Consider the following 18,591-nt stretch of genomic DNA (forward strand, 5'->3'; position numbering starts at 1 on the left):
TATTTTAAAAAAGACCCTATCTATAAAGAAGGAAGGAAGGAAGGAAAAAATGGAGAGTAGAAAAAAAAAAAGATGTATTTTTATGATGCCAGTAGATGAACCACTGCTTTGTCGTGTGTGATTTTCAGCAAATCAGACTTTACCTGATCTGCTGCAGACACTCTACTGCTGAAGCAAAACAAGCATCCTTTGTGGTTGGCAAAACCTGCAAAAGGAGAATGAGTGCAGAAGAGTTATCTTCTGCAACAATAAGAATAAATGGTCCTCATGGGGGCAGGGTCCAGCTTGTTGGCAGGCAGCTGATGGCAGCCTGAGGACTCTACTCATATGAAATGGAGTACTTCACAGCAGAGAAAAGCATGTTTGATGAGAACTAAAATCTACTGTACCTTTTTGCTCTCTCCAAAAACTGACAAGGTTGCTGGCCAAAACTTCCTACAATGAAATCCATACATTGTTAATATAAGGAATCAATACGGCAGATAAACAGGTGACAATTATCTTGGCCCCTGCTCCCATGAAACTTTTCTACAGATTGGTTCTGTTTCATTTTCTAATTTACTTTTTTCTACATTTTAGTAAATATCCTAGAAACAACTTAGGAGCTCCTACTATATCCCAAAGGGACTTGTCATTCTGTATACTGATGACCCCACATACCACAGGGACTAACATAGATCCAAAATTTTTCCTTCACTAGCTTTTCTCATTTTTATTATGAAATTATTCCACTAAAAACATTATCTCCCAATGAAAACTTATTCACTTTTTTTTTGATTGCCCAAATATATACTTCTTGGGTGGGCTTTATTGCTATCCCAGAGAGAAAGCCTGATAATTTGGTGTTTCCCTGGAACAAGAGGTAATGCCTTCTGATAAAAAGAGCACTTAGACTCTGAAATTGAAAATTATTGATGACAAGGAAAGGTCAAGAATACCAAACATGTAATGCAATTAATTTTTTCTAAGGAATATGAATATAAAATATACATTTTGCTTTAAGTAAGTGCAAAGCAGCAGTAAGATGAGACTTGTTTATAGATGACAATGCAAGAAAAAACACATTCATATCAATAAAGTTTCATAATCATCTCCAAATATTCTCAGAAATGAAGACTACTAAATATCACTATTTTACCAGGTATGCAACTAAAAAAACTATAAACATATTCATAAGTAGATATAAATGTATCAAATTCCTGCTAGTGTTGAAGGTTTCTAAATGAAAACATTTGGTTCTGCTCATAACTGCAGTACCTACCTCTGCACTCCAAGAAAGCCCAGCAGAGCAATATCTGGCTGCTTGTTTAGGCGCAGAACACACTCCCAATAAATGTCCTCCTCGCGGTCATTATCCAAGGCATAGAGCATGAAGAGTGGGGGGTAGAGCCGAGGCAGCAGCACAGGAAGCAGCAGACCAGAACTCGTGACTACATAGCTATAGTATTGGAGTAGGAGGATAGGAACATACATGTGACTACATAACTACAGTATTGGGGTGGGAGGACAGGACATCCATGTGACTACATAACGACAGAATTGGGGTGGGGAGACAGGACACCCATGTGACCACATTAACTACAGTATTGGAGTGGGAAGACAGGAACATCCATGTGACTACATAACTACAGTATTGGGGTGGGAGGACAGGGCATCCATGTGACTACATAACTACAGTATTGGGGTGGGAGGACAGGGCATCCATGTGACTACATAACTACAGTATTGGGGTGGGAGGACAGGGCATCCATGTGACTACATAACTACAGTATTGGGGTGGGAGGACAGGGCATCCATGTGACTACATAACTACAGTATTGGGGTGGGAGGACAGGGCATCCATGTGACTACATAACTACAGTATTGGGGTGGGAGGACAGGGCATCCATGTGACTACATAACTACAGTATTGGGGTGGGAGGACAGGGCATCCATGTGACTACATAACTACAGTATTGGGGTGGGAGGACAGGGCATCCATGTGACTACATAACTACAGTATTGGGGTGGGAGGACAGGGCATCCATGTGACTACATAACTACAGTATTGGGGTGGGAGGACAGGGCATCCATGTGACTACATAACTACAGTATTGGGGTGGGAGGACAGGGCATCCATGTGACTACATAACTACAGTATTGGGGTGGGAGGACAGGGCATCCATGTGACTACATAACTACAGTATTGGGGTGGGAGGACAGGGCATCCATGTGACTACATAACTACAGTATTGGGGTGGGAGGACAGGGCATCCATGTGACTACATAACTACAGTATTGGGGTGGGAGGACAGGGCATCCATGTGACTACATAACTACAGTATTGGGGTGGGAGGACAGGGCATCCATGTGACTACATAACTACAGTATTGGGGTGGGAGGACAGGGCATCCATGTGACTACATAACTACAGTATTGGGGTGGGAGGACAGGGCATCCATGTGACTACATAACTACAGTATTGGGGTGGGAGGACAGGGCATCCATGTGACTACATAACTACAGTATTGGGGTGGGAGGACAGGGCATCCATGTGACTACATAACTACAGTATTGGGGTGGGAGGACAGGGCATCCATGTGACTACATAACTACAGTATTGGGGTGGGAGGACAGGGCATCCATGTGACTACATAACTACAGTATTGGGGTGGGAGGACAGGGCATCCATGTGACTACATAACTACAGTATTGGGGTGGGAGGACAGGGCATCCATGTGACTACATAACTACAGTATTGGGGTGGGAGGACAGGGCATCCATGTGACTACATAACTACAGTATTGGGGTGGGAGGACAGGGCATCCATGTGACTACATAACTACAGTATTGGGGTGGGAGGACAGGGCATCCATGTGACTACATAACTACAGTATTGGGGTGGGAGGACAGGGCATCCATGTGACTACATAACTACAGTATTGGGGTGGGAGGACAGGGCATCCATGTGACTACATAACTACAGTATTGGGGTGGGAGGACAGGGCATCCATGTGACTACATAACTACAGTATTGGGGTGGGAGGACAGGACATCCATGTGACTACATAACTACAGAATTGGGGTGGGGAGACAGGACACCCATGTGACCACATTAACTACAGTATTGGAGTGGGAAGACAGGAACATCCATGTGACTACATAACTACAGTATTGGAGTGGAAGGACAGTAACATCAAAGTGACTACATAACTACAGTATTGGAATGGAAAGACAGGGCATCCATGTGACTATAAAACTACAGTATTGGTGTGGGAAGATGGTGCATTCATGTTAGAACTGAACAGAGAATCAAAGACAAGGCATCGTCTCCTAGATTACAAGTGCATACAGGGCATTGTGAAGAGTACCTCCCTATACGTGCCGAGTTGATGTGAGGAACATAACAAAGGCCCCAGAACCAACAGCAAATTCTACTTATTGACTAGAAATCAAACAAATGTTTTCTGCTTCCATTCTGAAACTGTTTTGGCAGGGGTTATTCTAATTGGCATAAGCCTATTTTGCTCAACAACCTTCGTGCCTGGATTATTTGTGGCTGCTCTTTCCTGGGACATGGCTAATACAGCTAGAGACTTTAGAGGAATCTAGAGATCTCCTAATCCAAGCACACCAATTCAGACATGATGAAACAGTCTGAGACAGCAGCTCATCCTCACAACTTTTTGGATAAGATCAAGTAGCCCCTCATCCTATTTCTCTACCATCTCACCAGCTCCACTTACCCTGGTTCTGGAGATTCGGATCTGGAATCCGACTTCCCAGTGCAAAACGACCTCCTTTCAGTTGGCAGAGGAGTGGAGAGAGGAATCGTGCTGCCCTCTTCTGGAAGCTCGGGAAATAGGAACCTGAGGGATAATTGAAAATAAACTATAATTCCATGTCCAGAGTAGCTAAAAGCAATAGAAAAACATTTCTAGCAGATCATTTGCCTAAGGGTTTATGACATTAAACTTAATCAACAGCTAAGTATTTGAATTTCCAGGATTCTTTATTTTTTATTATTTTTATTTTATTTTATGTGTTATGAGTGCATTGCCTACATGCATGAAAGCACACACATGTTGTACAATGCCCATGGAGGTCAGAAGAGGGCATCATCTCCTCTGGAACTAGAGCTGCGGACAGTTGTTAGCCATCATGTGGATGCTATGAAATCAAACCCAGGTCCTCTGGAAGAACATCCAGTGCTCTTAACTGCTGAGTCATCTCTCCAGCCCTTCCCCAGGATTCTTAAAAGATGCTCCCTACAGAATGCAATTAACAATGCAGTGGTTAAGCGACATTTCTAAAAGCTTTCAGGTGCTGTGACTTCCTTCTGCCTGGTGACTAAGGGATTCTGATCTACCTAAGATATATATTTCTTACTGGTAAATCTTTTCGAGGTCAACTTGCATTAACTCTGACCAGAAACCATTATTCTCAGAAGATAAGCTTAAGAAGATACAGAAATTGCCATGTGAATTTCAAAACCCATTTTCTAAAATAGACTTGCTGAAGGTTCATTTTTCAAATGATAATGGGACTAAGTTACTTGACTTTTGTTTTTGTTTAGTTTTTTCCTGTGCCTTGAGTCACACTTTCTCCATTCCTTCCCTCACTAGAGTACAAGCTCCACAGGAACAGTTTGCTCATTCTTTGTTTTGCCTTGTTCGCTGAGAGTGGAATGGTGGTTAAGAGTCAGGTGCACTCAGTTGGCATGTGCTGACTGTGAACACACATGGTGCTACTAAGAAGGACGGGACACATCCCCAGGGTAAGCCTTACATGGCACTAACTGTCTACTCCTAGAAATTAAATAGAAGAAAGACAGCTAGACTTCATGCTGAACTGAACTTGGAAAACTAAACACACTTGTTTCAGCCTTCTGGTACCCTTAATAGAGAACACACATAAGGAAAGTAAGTGCCAACACCTAGGCTTCACCTTTTAACATTTATAGCATGAATGAATTAAAAATATACTTCTATTATTTAATCTATTTAAGAGCCTGTAGTGTAAAGCCATTTTCTTGATGAATAGTTTTATGATAAAGGCGATCACTTGAGAGTCTTCACAAAGCTATGGTATTCAGACTGAGGCTGAAGACACCCAAGTATTATAGAAACTTCTACTCAGGGGCTTTCAGACCTCAGAGAACAGCTCTTACCTCACGAGCTGGAAAATTCTCTTGAGATAGGACTTAATCTCCTTTACAGCTTCCTGCAGTAACCGGCGGTTGGCTCCCACACCCACGTATGTCATTCTGTACACTGCAACCAAAGTCTCCACAAGCCTGCCCAGTGGGTGCAGAGGAGTATCACAGGCCTGAGAAGCAAGGAGGTCGGTCAATAATGAAATCTTTCACAAAGAATGAACAACTTTCAAACTGTCAGTCACCAGTTTGGGGATTAGGAAAATTCAAATACTTTGACTTTTCTCAATACTGAATATTCACTAAATATTTTCTAAAAAATTCTGGATTGTCTGGCACTAGAGTTCCTAATCTTTCTGTTGTTCTGAGACAAGGTCTCACACTGTAGCCTAGTATAATCAACAGTCACTGTTTGCATTTTCTCAAGGTAACACTTCATATAATTTGTGAAATTTTGTCTTTTTTCCCTTTCTATTTATTTAAAGACTTATTTTTATTATTTTTATGTGTGTGTTGGTACATGCAAACAAATACAGGTGCCCAGAGGCCAAAGACTTCAGATCCCCCTGGAGCTGGAGTTACAGACAGTTGTGAGCCACCCAACATGGGTGCTGGGAATGAAACTCAGCAAGAGCAACAAATGCTTTTAACTGCTGAGCCATCTCTCCAGCTCTTGTATTTTGTTTTTGGGACAAGGTCTTGGTATGTAAGTTGGATGGCCTCAAACTTGTGGTCCTCTTGCCTTAGCTTTTCAAGGGCTAGAATTATAATGAATATGCCTCTGTGCCTGGTTAATTTTTGTGAAGTTTAAAATATGATGAAATCTTTCTTTCAATGGTATTTCATATCAGGAATACCATTTTGTCTTTTTTTAATGGCTGAATAGTTTTCTATTGCAGAAAATAGTTTTCCATTGTAGTGACAGTGTGTGTCTTACACAGAGGGGATTATGGTCAATAATATTGTATTGTATAATTCAAAATACCTAGAAGAAAGGATTTGGAAGTTCTCACCAAAAAGACTTGATAAACATTGAGACGATGGATAACTTAAGTACCCAAAACTGATAAACACGCACTATATAAATATATCAAAGCATCATACTGTTTCCCACAGAAATGTGCTATTATTATCTATCAATTAAAAAAGGATTAGTACCAATTTTAGTGGCTCAAACCTATAACCTCAGCACTTGGGAGGCTGGGGCAGGAAGAGTACTGTGAGTTCAGGGCCAACCTGGGCTATAATAGTGAGAGCCTGTCTTTAAAAAAGAAAAAGTCAAAGAATTAGCAAACAAACAAACAAAAAAATCAGGATTAGGTTAACATTTGAGTGATGACTGTTTGCTTTGGAACTTTTAGGGGGAAGGATGAGACAGAGTTCTTACAGCTTAGGCTAGCTTCAAATGTATTAGTGGAAAATGGCCTTGCACTCCTGATCCTCCCATGTCCTGAGATTGCCAGCATAATTTTGTCATTAATCCATATTTTGAGTCATTTACCCTTATTAAATACTTCTTGATGTCATCATATTTCTCCACAGAGAAGGCACCAACATGCTGGGGGATATATTCCAAACTCTCTAGTGTCTGAGTCTGTGAACGGCTTAATATTTCTGGACTGTAAAGACAAAGAGAAAACTCAGTATGAGCAGTTGTGAATATGTATATCAAATCGTCACGAGCTGAGGAGGAGGTGGAGCATCTGGCACAGGCCCAACATGCTCACTGTAGCTGACGTGCTGTTCTGTAACGTCCATTCAAAATGGCATTTGACGTTACTTCATATCAATTATAAGAAATTCTCAAAACAGTGCACTGTTCAACATAAAACATGGTGCCGAGAAATCCACGGCATGAGCTTGAAGGAGAAAGTGTTACTAGCTCTGCTATTGAAAAGAAAATGGAAGCCAGGAGTGCTGGCACCCCTTCTAATCCCAGTATCAGAGGCAGAGGCAGCTGGATCTTTGGGAGTTCAAAAGTGGCCTCATCTGTATAGTGAATTCTAGGCCAGTCAGGGCTACACAGTGAGACCCTGTCTCAAACAAACAAACAAACAAACAAAATAACAAGGGACAAAAGCTGAAAAAAGTAATCCAAGGACAAAGGAAGAGATGTAAATGGGCTTGGGGAGCAAGGAGTTATACTGAGGGCCTTCAGCAGGGGAGCGTGACTATCACAGTTTTGTCATTGGCTCGTGAAGTCCACGTAACTGTGATTCTAGCTCACCTTTACCACATAGTTCTTGATGATATCATATGCTGAATGTCAAAATTTGAGTTTTCTTTAGTCCCTGATTAGTAGAAAGCAACTAACAAATGTAAGTGTAAAACAACGCAAAATTAAATTTTAAAATCAAATGTATGGGGCTGGAGAGTTGGCTCGGTGGTTAAGAATATATACTGTTCTTGCAGAGGGGACCTGAGTTCAGTTCCCAGCACCCAGACCAAGCTGCTCACAACAGTCTGTAAATACAGCTCCAAAGGGATCCACAGGCACCTGCAGTCATGTGCATAGACACACATAGATTCATGAATAAAAATGAATAAATAATAAATAAATAAAATGTCTATACTTATCACATACTATATGCTTAAATATAGTAATGGATAAACTATAGAGAAGAAAATCTTGTAAAACAAACAAACAAACAAACAAACAAACAAACAAACAAAAAACAAACGTTCCAGGCATGGTGGTGCATGTGTGGTGGTGCATTCCTTTAATCCCAGCACTCATGAGGCAAAGGCAGACACATCTCTTTGAGTTTGAGACCAGTCTCATCTACATAGTGAGTTCCAGGCCAGCCAGGGCTATATAGTGAGATAGTGTCTCAAAAAACAAACAAACAAACAAACAAACATCAAATTTAGCTGTACACAGAGATATTTTAACAGTAAAGGAACAGTGCCAACAACTACCTGCAATTATAGTCAAGGTAGGAGACTGTGTTGCAGGGATTAGTAAATTCTTTCAGTTCAAATGCACAGCAATGCTCGTGGGCATTAGGAGCAGTGAAGAAAGGCAGATGGAGAAAAGGAGGAAAGATGTGATGATCATTCCTCTCAAGCTTCTTTCAAGATCTTTTTCTTTGAATTTGAATGTGAAGCCTCTGAATATGATTAACTCTAGATTGCTGTTTATCTAAGAAGGGGTTTGCTCAGCTTCTAGTCTCTACAGGTTCGTGTCTTTTACCAAATATCGGGGCTTTTTCAACCATTATTTCTTCAAAAACAATATCCTTTTTCTTCTTCGAGAATTCTAAGGCTACAGATTAAGACCCCTAAGTCCACAAGCTCTATCCAGCCCTCCACACAGGTTGTTCCTCTGTGCTGCAGAACTAGCTTATCCACTCTGAAGTCACTGGGTCTTCCACTAGCATCTCAGTTCTGCGGCCACATTCCTGCTGAGTTCTTGCAGTGACTGTACTTTTTAACTCTAAAACCTGAATTTGGTTCTTCTTTTCGTCTTGTGTTTCTTTGCTGACAATTTCATTTTAACATTCGTTTCCAGAATGTCTATGATTGCTCATTTGAGTGTTTTTGTAATTACTCTTTGAAGTTTTTGCCAGCTAACCCCTTTTGATTGTTTCTTCTCAAATGAGCTGGTTTCTCTGGGTCTTATTTACATGCTGTGATGAATTCTGGCATGCGTAAGAGTAAACAGAAGTACCTGCTTTTATGATTTACCCTTGGCTGAGCCTGGGAACTAGCTTCACTAAAAGTTCCCTACACAGACATAAAACTTTCCCTAACTGGTAAGGGCACACGCTGTGCAATCTGTAGCAACACTATGATTTATGATCAACACCTGTTTTCCTGCTGAGACTGTAGAATTCGGTAGTTGCCTCCAGTTAGAAACCGAGGCATGGGGTCTCAATGTGCTTCCCTGTGCACAAACACTACACTGTGCCTGCATTTCCCTCCAGGAGGAGCTGGTGCTGTGTGGGAGCAGGGCAAGCTCCCACATGGAATCCTCTGGACTCTGTGTGTCTTCCTCTGTTACTATCTGGCTGTGACCTTTACTGTGCTGCTGTAATCTTACTTGTAAAGACTACTACATTTTGAGCCTTTTCATCCCTTCCAGTGAGTCATTCAATGTGTAGTGATCCTGGGAAACCCTTATGCTTTTTGTCGCAGTCTTCTGTGGGCTGTGTTTCCAATATCACTTCACGACTCAAAGCCTTTGCAGTCCTCTTTGGGTCTGTACTGTGCACGTAGTGCTTAGTGGTCAGCCTGGGACCTGAGTATGGATCTACCTATTAGTTCTCAAAGTCGATGGCATACTAATTCAGATCATGTGGATGTATGTGCAGGCTGGGCTGAGGCCAGGAATTCACAGACAATGTTACAGGGTTGTTTCCAGAACTCTTTCCTCTCTCTCTCTCCATCACCTTCCTGGTGAATGTGCTATACCTAGGGCCCAATGGTGGCAGCATAGTGGGTGAAGCCCAAAACTCAATGGAGCTGGCCTTTCCTTTTGGTCTAAGGATCCACCAACCCACGAAGATGGCACCACTCTTGAAGCTGTGGCTCCTATAAGCTTTCTGTTTGTGGTTGCTCTAGCTACTGCCATTGGCCCATCCCCTGCTCCCAAGCTGGAAGCTAGAGCATGAGAGACTGGAAAAAAAGAAGCAAGCTAGGTATGCAGCCCCAGGCTGTGTTTCAGGTCCTCGTCTTCCTCCTTGAGTTGGAAGTGGAAGGTCTGTCTGACCCTTGTGCTGGCTGTGCACAGAGCTTACTCTCAGGTTTTGGGTGACAATGAATTCAGGCTGAGGAATCATGGAGAGAAACCCTGTTAACTCACCATTGACTCACTTGCTGATAGCTTTTCAGAGTTCTCAAAGAGCTGTGAATGCATTCTGTTCACATTTAATAGTTAAATTCAATAAAATAAGGAGGGTGTTCTTTTTTAAAACCATTTTACTCATTAACTTATTTTTTTGAGAAATACCACTAACTTAAAAGTTTAATGTACCTAGATAAGTTCAGTGAACCTGATTATTTATTTAAAAAATGTGTAAGACATTAAGAAATCATATTTATTTCATCTTTGGTACAACTGCTACCTTGAGTCTTTAAATAAATAATCTCATCAATTAAACTGTGAATGCCAGGGCATTAAAATTGCTTCTTTGTTTTCATAGAGAAGAGCTCAAAATATTGCGCTGGAGAGATGGCTCAGTGGTTAAGAGTGCATACTGCTCCTATAGAGGACCTGAGTTCAGTTCCAGGCACCCATTTTGAGTGGCTCACAACCGCCTGTCATCCCAGCTCCAGGAGGATCAGAAGCTTCTGGTCTCTGTGGGCACTCACATGCAGCCCCCTCAATGTATGTATGCAAAATTTAAAATAAATCTTTAATTAAAAAAGAGCTAAAATATTAATGAGTTTGGGGACAGTACATACATTTCAACACAAATTCAGATGAATATGAAAAACACTGCTCGCTGTAAAGCATTTCCGGTAGCACAGCCCTTGCTAACCACTCTGGAGAGAATACATTCTAGGCACCAGTTTTACTGAATGCGGTACAGTTTCTTCATTAGCAGCCCAGTAATATTCTCTATACCTAAACCAATAATCTGAGGATATCTAAATAAAAAGGGAAAATGAGCAGCAGACCAAACAGTTATTTTGCTTATTGGCACAGTGGTCCATGCTGCATCACATACGAACAGAACGCTAAAGTTCAAGACCCTGGGAAGATTATAAATTTAAAGAAAATTAACATTTTTTTCCTATGATTCACTTCCAAGGGAAAAAGGACAACTGAATAGCACCTGTTCTAAATCTGACAGTCAAGCAGGACTTGTGTACTGGCGTTAAAGGTACACACTGTCATCTTTGTCCAAGCTTTGGGTGCTGTTTCTCTACCACAATGCGTCATGAAGAGTGGTTTCTGTAGATGGCCTGCGGCACTAAGCCTCTCACTGGTCAGGCCCCTTGCTGACCAGCCTGCAAAGTGCAGGAGGCAGGCTTGCAGAAACCAGGAGGGCTGGAAGATGCCACCCCGCCAGGCATACCAAGAATTCCTGGTAGTTCTGGGGAACTTGTCCTTCATCCAGGGCACTTTTCCCACAGTTGGCAGGGCCTGCATCACCTGGGAGATCTGTAGCTCTAGGTCAACGTTATGGCCACACTCTTACTATTTTTATTTTTTTGTGTATGAGTGCCTTGCCTGCATGTATGTAAGTGTACCCATGTCGTGTAATGCCTGTGGAGGTCAGAAGAGGTTGTCAGATCCCCTGGAACTGGAGTTACAGATGGTTGTTAGCTGTCATGTGGGTAGTGGGAATCAAACTCCAGTCCTTTCCAAGAGCAGTCAGTGCTCTTAACCACTGGGCCATCTCTCCAGCCCCCACACTCTCATTCTCCCAGGTCACCTATGTGATCCAGCGGTGACTGACAAAGGAACTTAGTGCTAGAGACATCTGGCCAGGTCTGAAATATAGAAGCACTTTTCTCCTTTCAAATGAGGTTCTTCTGCTAGGCTGAAACCAGTCCAAGTCAGTCACAATTCAGTGTGGTCAACAGCGTCCCAGAGCATTATCTTTTAAATTATTACAGTTTTCTAAATAAATGCAGCAAGCGTGACTACTGCCTGGTTTTACATTTCTTCTCCTTTAACATGTTCTGCCACATGCTGTGCGGGTGTTCGCTCACCTGTCCCTGTGCTGGCGCCGATTTGTGGTCAAGGCTACAGCAATGTTGTCCCATGCTTTCCAAACTTCCCCCTGGCCTGGATTTTCGCAGCCCAGCTGATGCCAACATCCATCAAACACTGATTTCCACTTCTCATCAGCGGCCACTGCCAGGTTTCCCAGCTTCCTGCTAATAGAGCCATGTCAGTCTTTTATTTATCACTATTTCTGTGCAAAATCATTCCAAAGAATAAAAGCTTAATAAAATATAACCTAGGCTACTTTTGTGATCACACTGCCAACACTGGTAATCGTTCTGGCTTAAAAACACTAGAAGAAAATTTAGAAGGGTCTTTTTTTTTGTTTTGTTTTTTTTTTTTGTTAATTAGTTTTCACTGTTTATTAGATACTAAAGTATATAGGTTGTTATGCATAGAGCACATCAGAATGGATTCCTGTGGTCTACATTTCCACAGAATTGAGTCTATAAACTAGATTCCCATTAAAACCAGGGCTTTCTGCCCCAGCCTGTTCCATACCAGGCAATGGCAACCAGGAAGGTGGGTCCCTGGATGGTGATGGAGATCGAGGGCTACCAGTCTGAGTGCCAGCAGGAGCAGACGTCTGAGTTCTTCAAGCATCTGTCAACCAAGCTCACTGCCAATGAGATAACATGGCTGAACTTCTCCTCAGGGAGTCAAAGCTAAAGTAGCACTGAAGGAGAAGCCCTTGTGGCAGGTAGCCAGTCCCTGTGGCCCCAACTGACCAAAATGCGCAAGCATTTGACTGCCGCCATGGACCCAGGGAACCTGAAGTCAGAATTCCTACAAGAATCCAATCTGATCATGACCAAGTTGAAGCTGCAATGATTGCAGAAGCCTACGGTGCTAAAGATGAAATGTTATCAGAGAAGAGTCTTGAAGAGGACTGTGCCCTTGTGCATTTATAACATGGATCCAAAAAATCTCACAAGTCCACAACCATCTGGATAATAATGGCTGCAATGGCAGGTGCTGTTGCTGCTGCTGCTGGATTGACCTGAATGACTTGAAGGCCTTCACGAGCTTCTCCGGTGTGACCATGGCAGCCCCCACCTGGAGGTCTGGGGCACAATGACACGTGAGGCGCCACTCAGCAGCCAAGAAATGAGCGGGGATCCGCCCAGGAGGCAGGAGTGCAGCCCAGGCACCCAGCCATCTTGGGCCTGTCCCCTCTGAAGATTGTGGCTGGGGGATTTTAAGCAAAGGAGCAAATCTTAGACAGTCAAGTGAAATATCTTTGTTCCAGGGGATCTAACACCCTCTTCTGACCTCCGTGGGCACTGCAGGACATGAGTGTACTTAAGATACATTCAGAGAAAAACTGTTTGAGAGCCTGAGACCCTAAGGAAAGAAAGAAAACTAGAGCTGTGGTTCCTCTCCTGTGAGCTGGAGCTGTGGTCCTTTCCTATGAGCTGGAGCTGTGATTCCCCTCCTGTGAGCTGGAGTTGTGGTCCCCTCCTGTGAGATGGAGTTGTGGTCCCCTCATGAGCTGGACCTGTGGCCCCCTCAGGTGAGCTGGAGCTGCAGTCCCCTCCTGTGAGCTGGAGCTGTGGACTCCTCATATGAGCTGGAGCTGTGGTCCCCTCCTGTGAACTGGAGTTGTGGTTCCCCTCCTGTGAGCTGGAGCTGTGGACCCCTCATATGAGTTGGAGCTCTGCTCCTCTCCTGTGAGCAGAAGTCGTGGTTCCCCTTCCATGAGTTGGAGCTGTGGTCTCTTCCCATAAGCTGGAGTCATGGTCCTCTCCTGTGGACTGGAATCCTGGTTCTCTCCTGTGAGCTGAAGATGTGGTCCTCTCCTGTGAGCTAGAGCCTGTGGTTCCCCTCCTATGAGATGTAACTGGTACTTCCGTAATAATATGGACTCCCAGTCCCAAGAGGGATGATTGGAATGGACTGTGCAGGATCAGGTACTCACCCACTGTTGAAGATTAATGCATCTTTCAACTTTTCACTGGAGAAGTTTCCTTATGCAGCAGATGGTGATTGACACAGAAACTTATGGCTTTCTAATGTGCAGGGAGGAGGGGGCTGCAGAGTGCTTATCTAAGAGTGGAAGGCCCCTGTTGGGCTTCTGGAGCACAAGGCCTGGGGATCATGGCAGAGGAGGAGGTGGAAAGATTGTAAGACACAAGTCCTACGCAAACTCCAGTGGATGAACCCACACTAGAGAACATTTGGGGATTCAAGACAGACTCTATAGGCTTCATTATACAGAGAGGGTACATTGAAATGAGTGAGGGAGGGTAATGGGAGGAGGTGTGGATGGGAGAGGAGATATGTCATCAAAATATATTGTATGGGAATTGCAAAAATTCAATAAAAAAAAAATCAAAAAACAAAACAAAACAAAAAAAAACCCAGGGCTTTCTATACTTCAGAGATTTTGGGATAAGAACTATGAAATGCACTACATACAGGGTTCTAAAAATATTCCAGAAAAAAAAATGGTCCAGAAAACATTCTCATTGGAATAATGAATCTAAAATGTACCAAAATATAAAAACAAGTTTTAAAAATCAACACCTCCCTCAACAACAACAACAACAGTGCTGGGCACAGTTGCACACACCTGTAATCCTGGTCCTCAGAGGGCTGAGACAGGAGGGTCATAGTGAGACATCTCCAAAAACAAACAGAAATATCTCAAAGCTTAAGGTGCAATCAGTTAGCTAAGGACAGTCAAAAACTTAGAACACATTATACTTAGATTTTGCTTTTTTCATCATATACGCAGGCTGTACTATTCTACCTGTGTGTGTCTGAGCTTCACTTTTCAAACTCAGGATGTACAGGGATTCATCTAAGAATGCTCTTTCCGTCAATATGGGCGTCTATACTATTCACAGCAGGATTCTTCCCATATCAGCAACTTTGACTATGTAGCCTCAGCTGGCCTAGCACTTGCTATGTAGACCAGGCTGGCCTCGATCTCACAGAGCTCCACCTGCTTCTGCTGCCTAAAGGTTGGGATTAAGGCATGTGCCACCATGACTAGCCATATCTGCAACTTTTAAACACTTATGCACTAAGGCTTATAATTTAAGCCAAGACCATAGATTTAAGGATCGTCAGTATCCACTGACAACTCAAAGAGGTTATATCTTCTTTAAAAAGAATAATTTTAAAATGTGGTTTTGCTTTAAAATATTAAGCTGCTTTGAGGAAAGCAGGACAACTGGAAGCACTCAGCAGTTAACCTAGAATTAATACTTACAAGGCTTTGGGCCTGTCTTTATCACTTTCATACAGACTTGGTTTGAAGTAGGTTCCAGTGATTTTTATCCCAGATCCCCATTCTCCATTAAAATAACCTTCAATATAATCTCCATTTGGCATAGTCAGTGTTCCCTGGGTAAAGTAAGAGGGATAGAAAAGGGGCATTAGAGGATGTATTTTCAATTAAAAAATTTAAGAGGAAAAACAGCATTAAACACTTAACACTTTCCTTTCTACTTTGTTCTTTACCAGTTTCAATTCTGATAAATAAGCAAAAAAATTGCATGATGTACATGCCCAGAAAGAATGTATGAAAATAATTGATGGGTAAAAGAGAAAGAAGTCACAGGAAAAAACTGGAAAATATGTTTTGGATGTATAAAATACACACACAATAAATAGACTAAAATTTTAGGGATAATGCAAAACCAGTACTTAGGAAGAAATGTATGGTTTGTTAACACCTGTCTTGCAAAATATGAATGGTCTCAAGCTAGGAACCTGAAATTCTATCCTTACAAAACTAGGATAAGAAGAGCAAACTAGACCCAAAGCAACAAGGAAGGAAGCAATAGAGATCAGAAAAGATATCAGTGAAACCGAAAACAGAACAGGAGAAAAAAGTGCTCAAGGAAACCAGGTTGTTTCTTTGAAAGTTATACAAAATTAAGTTGTGCATGTAAATGCCTATGTGCCAGCACATGGAGGTGGAAGTAGGAGGATCAGGAATTCAAGGTCACTGTCGGCTATGTAGTAAGTTCATGGAAATTTCAACAACGATATCAAGAAGATTCAACAGGAAAAGGTGCAGAGGCAACATGAAAAAAGAGAAGTTTAAACTTTAAAAAAGTTTAAAAGTTTAAACCTTTTAAAAACTGTGTATGATGTGTGAGTACAACTCTGTGGAGTTGGTTCTCTCCTTCTACCTTTATGTGGGTCCCAGGGATTGAACTCAGATCATTAGGCTTGTGCAGCGAGCACCTTTTTCCGAGCCATCTCACCAGCCCATGGGCTCTTACTTCAGCCACAAAAACACCTTAAAGCAAATCAAAGATCTATAGTTGTAAGATGTTAAAAACTATAAAACTTCTATTTAGTTATTTTTATAGTGCTGGGGAACAGACCCAGGACCTTGCACATGCTTAGGAAAGTGTTCTATTACTGAACTGCACACTTAACTTACTATAAAACAATTTTTTTAAGATTTATTTTTATTATAAATTGTGTATGTGTGTGTGTGTCTGAATGTTTATGTGTTAAGTATGTAACGTGAGTGCTTGTGAAGACTAGAGGCATCAGATCCTGCTAGAGCTGGAGTTACAGGCAGTTGTGAGCCACTCAATTTGGATGCTGGGAACCGGACTCCAGTCCTCTGCTAAGAGTACTACATGCTCTTAACCACTGAGCCAGCTCTCTAGGCCCTCACTGCAAAATTTTTAAAAGGAAACTTTGGCTGGGCATGGTAGCTATTCTCAGAGCTTGAGAGAATGAGGCAGGAGGATTGCTGTGGGTTTGAGGCCAGTGAAACCATATCTTAAAAAAAAAGACAACTTGGGCAAAGATTTTTAGATTGAAAGTGAAAGTATTAATTTATAAGTTTTTATGATAGATTAGGCTTTGTTAAAAATTTAACAGCTTTTATACTTCAAGACACCATTTAGCGAGGCATGGTGCCAGCACTCAAGAAGCTGAGACAGGAAGACCACTAAGAGTTAGAGGCCAGCCTTTGCTACATAGTAACTTCCAGACTAACCAAAGCTACAGAGTGAGCCTCTGAAAAAACAAACGACAACAACAAAAACAAGCCATCATAGAGAATATAAGAGAAACCACAGGCTGTAGAAAATACATGTAATCATTATGTCCAATATAGACATTCAGAGAACTTTTTCTTAAAATTTTATTTATTTTTATTTTATGTGTATACATGTACTGCCTGCATGCAGGTAAGTGCACCTGTGTCATGCAATGCCCATGGAGGTCAGAAGAGGCTGTGAGATCTCCTGGAACTGGAGTTACGGACAGTTGTTAGCTGCCATGTGGGTGCTGGGAATCAAACCCAGGTCTTCTGCAAGAACAACCAGTGTTCTTAACCACTGAGCCATCTCTCCAGCCCCTCAGAGAACTCTTAAGACTCAGCAAGACTAGAAACAACCAAAGTTTAGAAATGGGGAAAAGAAAGGCATGGTAGCCAGCACTTGGGAGGCAGAGGAAGGAAGACTGCTGTAAGTTTGAGGCCAGCCTGGTTTATACAGATAGTTCCAGACTAGCCAGGGCAAAGCAAGACACTGTAAGAGAAAGAGAGAAAGAAAGACACAGACAGAGAAACACTGAGAGACAGAGAACACAGAGAAAATTGAGAATCAGAGGGAGAAGGAGGGGAAGAAGGAAGAGGCAAAAGATAAGAACAATGTTTCACTAAAGAAGACATATGAGTTACCAATAAGCATGCAAACATGGTCTGTATCATCAGTTATTAGGAAAATGAAAATTAAAACTAGAAGCTCCCACTTCATACTCACTCTAATGACTGAAAAAAAAAGAGAAAGAAAGAAAAGAAACATTGAAGCTGGAGTGGTCACTAATGTCTATAATCCTCAGGAGGCTAAAGCAGGAGGACCACTGCAGACTAGAGGCCAGCCTGAGCTACTTAGTGAGTTCTAGGCTACGCTGGGCAACAGAGTGAGACTCTGTCCAAGAGAAAACAGTATTAGGGGCTAGAGAGTAGCTCAGTTGATAAGCGTGCCTGCCTAGCATGCACAAAGCCATGGGTTGGATCTCCAGCACCATGTAAACTAGTTGTAGGGGTAAACCCAGCATTCTGGAGGTAAGGATCAGGAGTTCAAGGTCATCTTCATCTACATAGTGAGCTTAAGGCTGGCCTAGGCTGTATGATATATGAGACCCTAGTTGCCAAACTGAATAAAAAAGAAATACAAAAGTAAGTATTGGCAAAGATATGGAGAAACTGGAGTTTTCATACACTGTTAGTAGAAATGTAAAATGGAACATCTACTTTGTTAAACATTCTTCACTTGTGTAGGTTACAAGGGTAAATCTTATTTGCCACAGTCCTGTGATTGAATTCCTAGTTATTACTCAAAAGAAATGAAAACATCTCCATAAGAAGCTGCTCTGAAGTGTTTATCACAATTATGCCCAATAGTCTAGAGTTAAAATCCAGCTAGTGAAGGGATAAATTAAATGTGGTTTGGGGAAACATAAAAAAGAATGAAGGCAGGAAGATCACTAGGAGTTATTTGTGCTACAATATGGAAAACCTTAAAAAATATGGTGCATGTGAAAAGCCACAGAGAAGAAGCCATAAGCCACATGTGTGATTCCATTTAAAAGGAATGCCTACATACCTTTAAACTCAGCACTATGGAGGCAGAGGAAGGGGTTCCCAGTCACACTGAGGCCAGTCTGGTTGATAATAGTTCCTGATCTACATGAGTTCCAGGCCAGTTGGCTTGTGTCAAAAAACAAAAACAAAAAACAGAAACCAAAAAACACTCCAGAGAAGAAAAGGCAAATCTATAGGACGATAAAGCCCAGT

The 18,591-nt window shown here is 42.0% G+C and overlaps 1 protein-coding gene across 1 annotated transcript in view; it reads right to left on the reverse strand.

Annotated features, from left to right (window-relative positions):
• Positions 1-18,591, reverse strand: part of Als2 (alsin Rho guanine nucleotide exchange factor ALS2) — a gene marked incomplete in the record, with an annotated part of 89,861 nt that overhangs the window by 4,400 nt on the left and 66,870 nt on the right. Inside the window, 8 exon segments of the mRNA XM_008842598.2 lie at positions 144-205; positions 390-435; positions 1,262-1,438; positions 3,726-3,848; positions 5,150-5,307; positions 6,636-6,753; positions 11,798-11,965; positions 15,031-15,164. Of these exon segments, the coding sequence (XP_008840820.1) occupies positions 144-205; positions 390-435; positions 1,262-1,438; positions 3,726-3,848; positions 5,150-5,307; positions 6,636-6,753; positions 11,798-11,965; positions 15,031-15,164 (986 nt within the window).

The sequence above is a fragment of the Nannospalax galili genome, unplaced genomic scaffold (genome assembly GCF_000622305.1).
Source record: "Nannospalax galili isolate Female #2095 unplaced genomic scaffold, S.galili_v1.0 scaffold2150, whole genome shotgun sequence".
Classification (NCBI taxonomy): Eukaryota; Metazoa; Chordata; class Mammalia; order Rodentia; family Spalacidae; genus Nannospalax; species Nannospalax galili.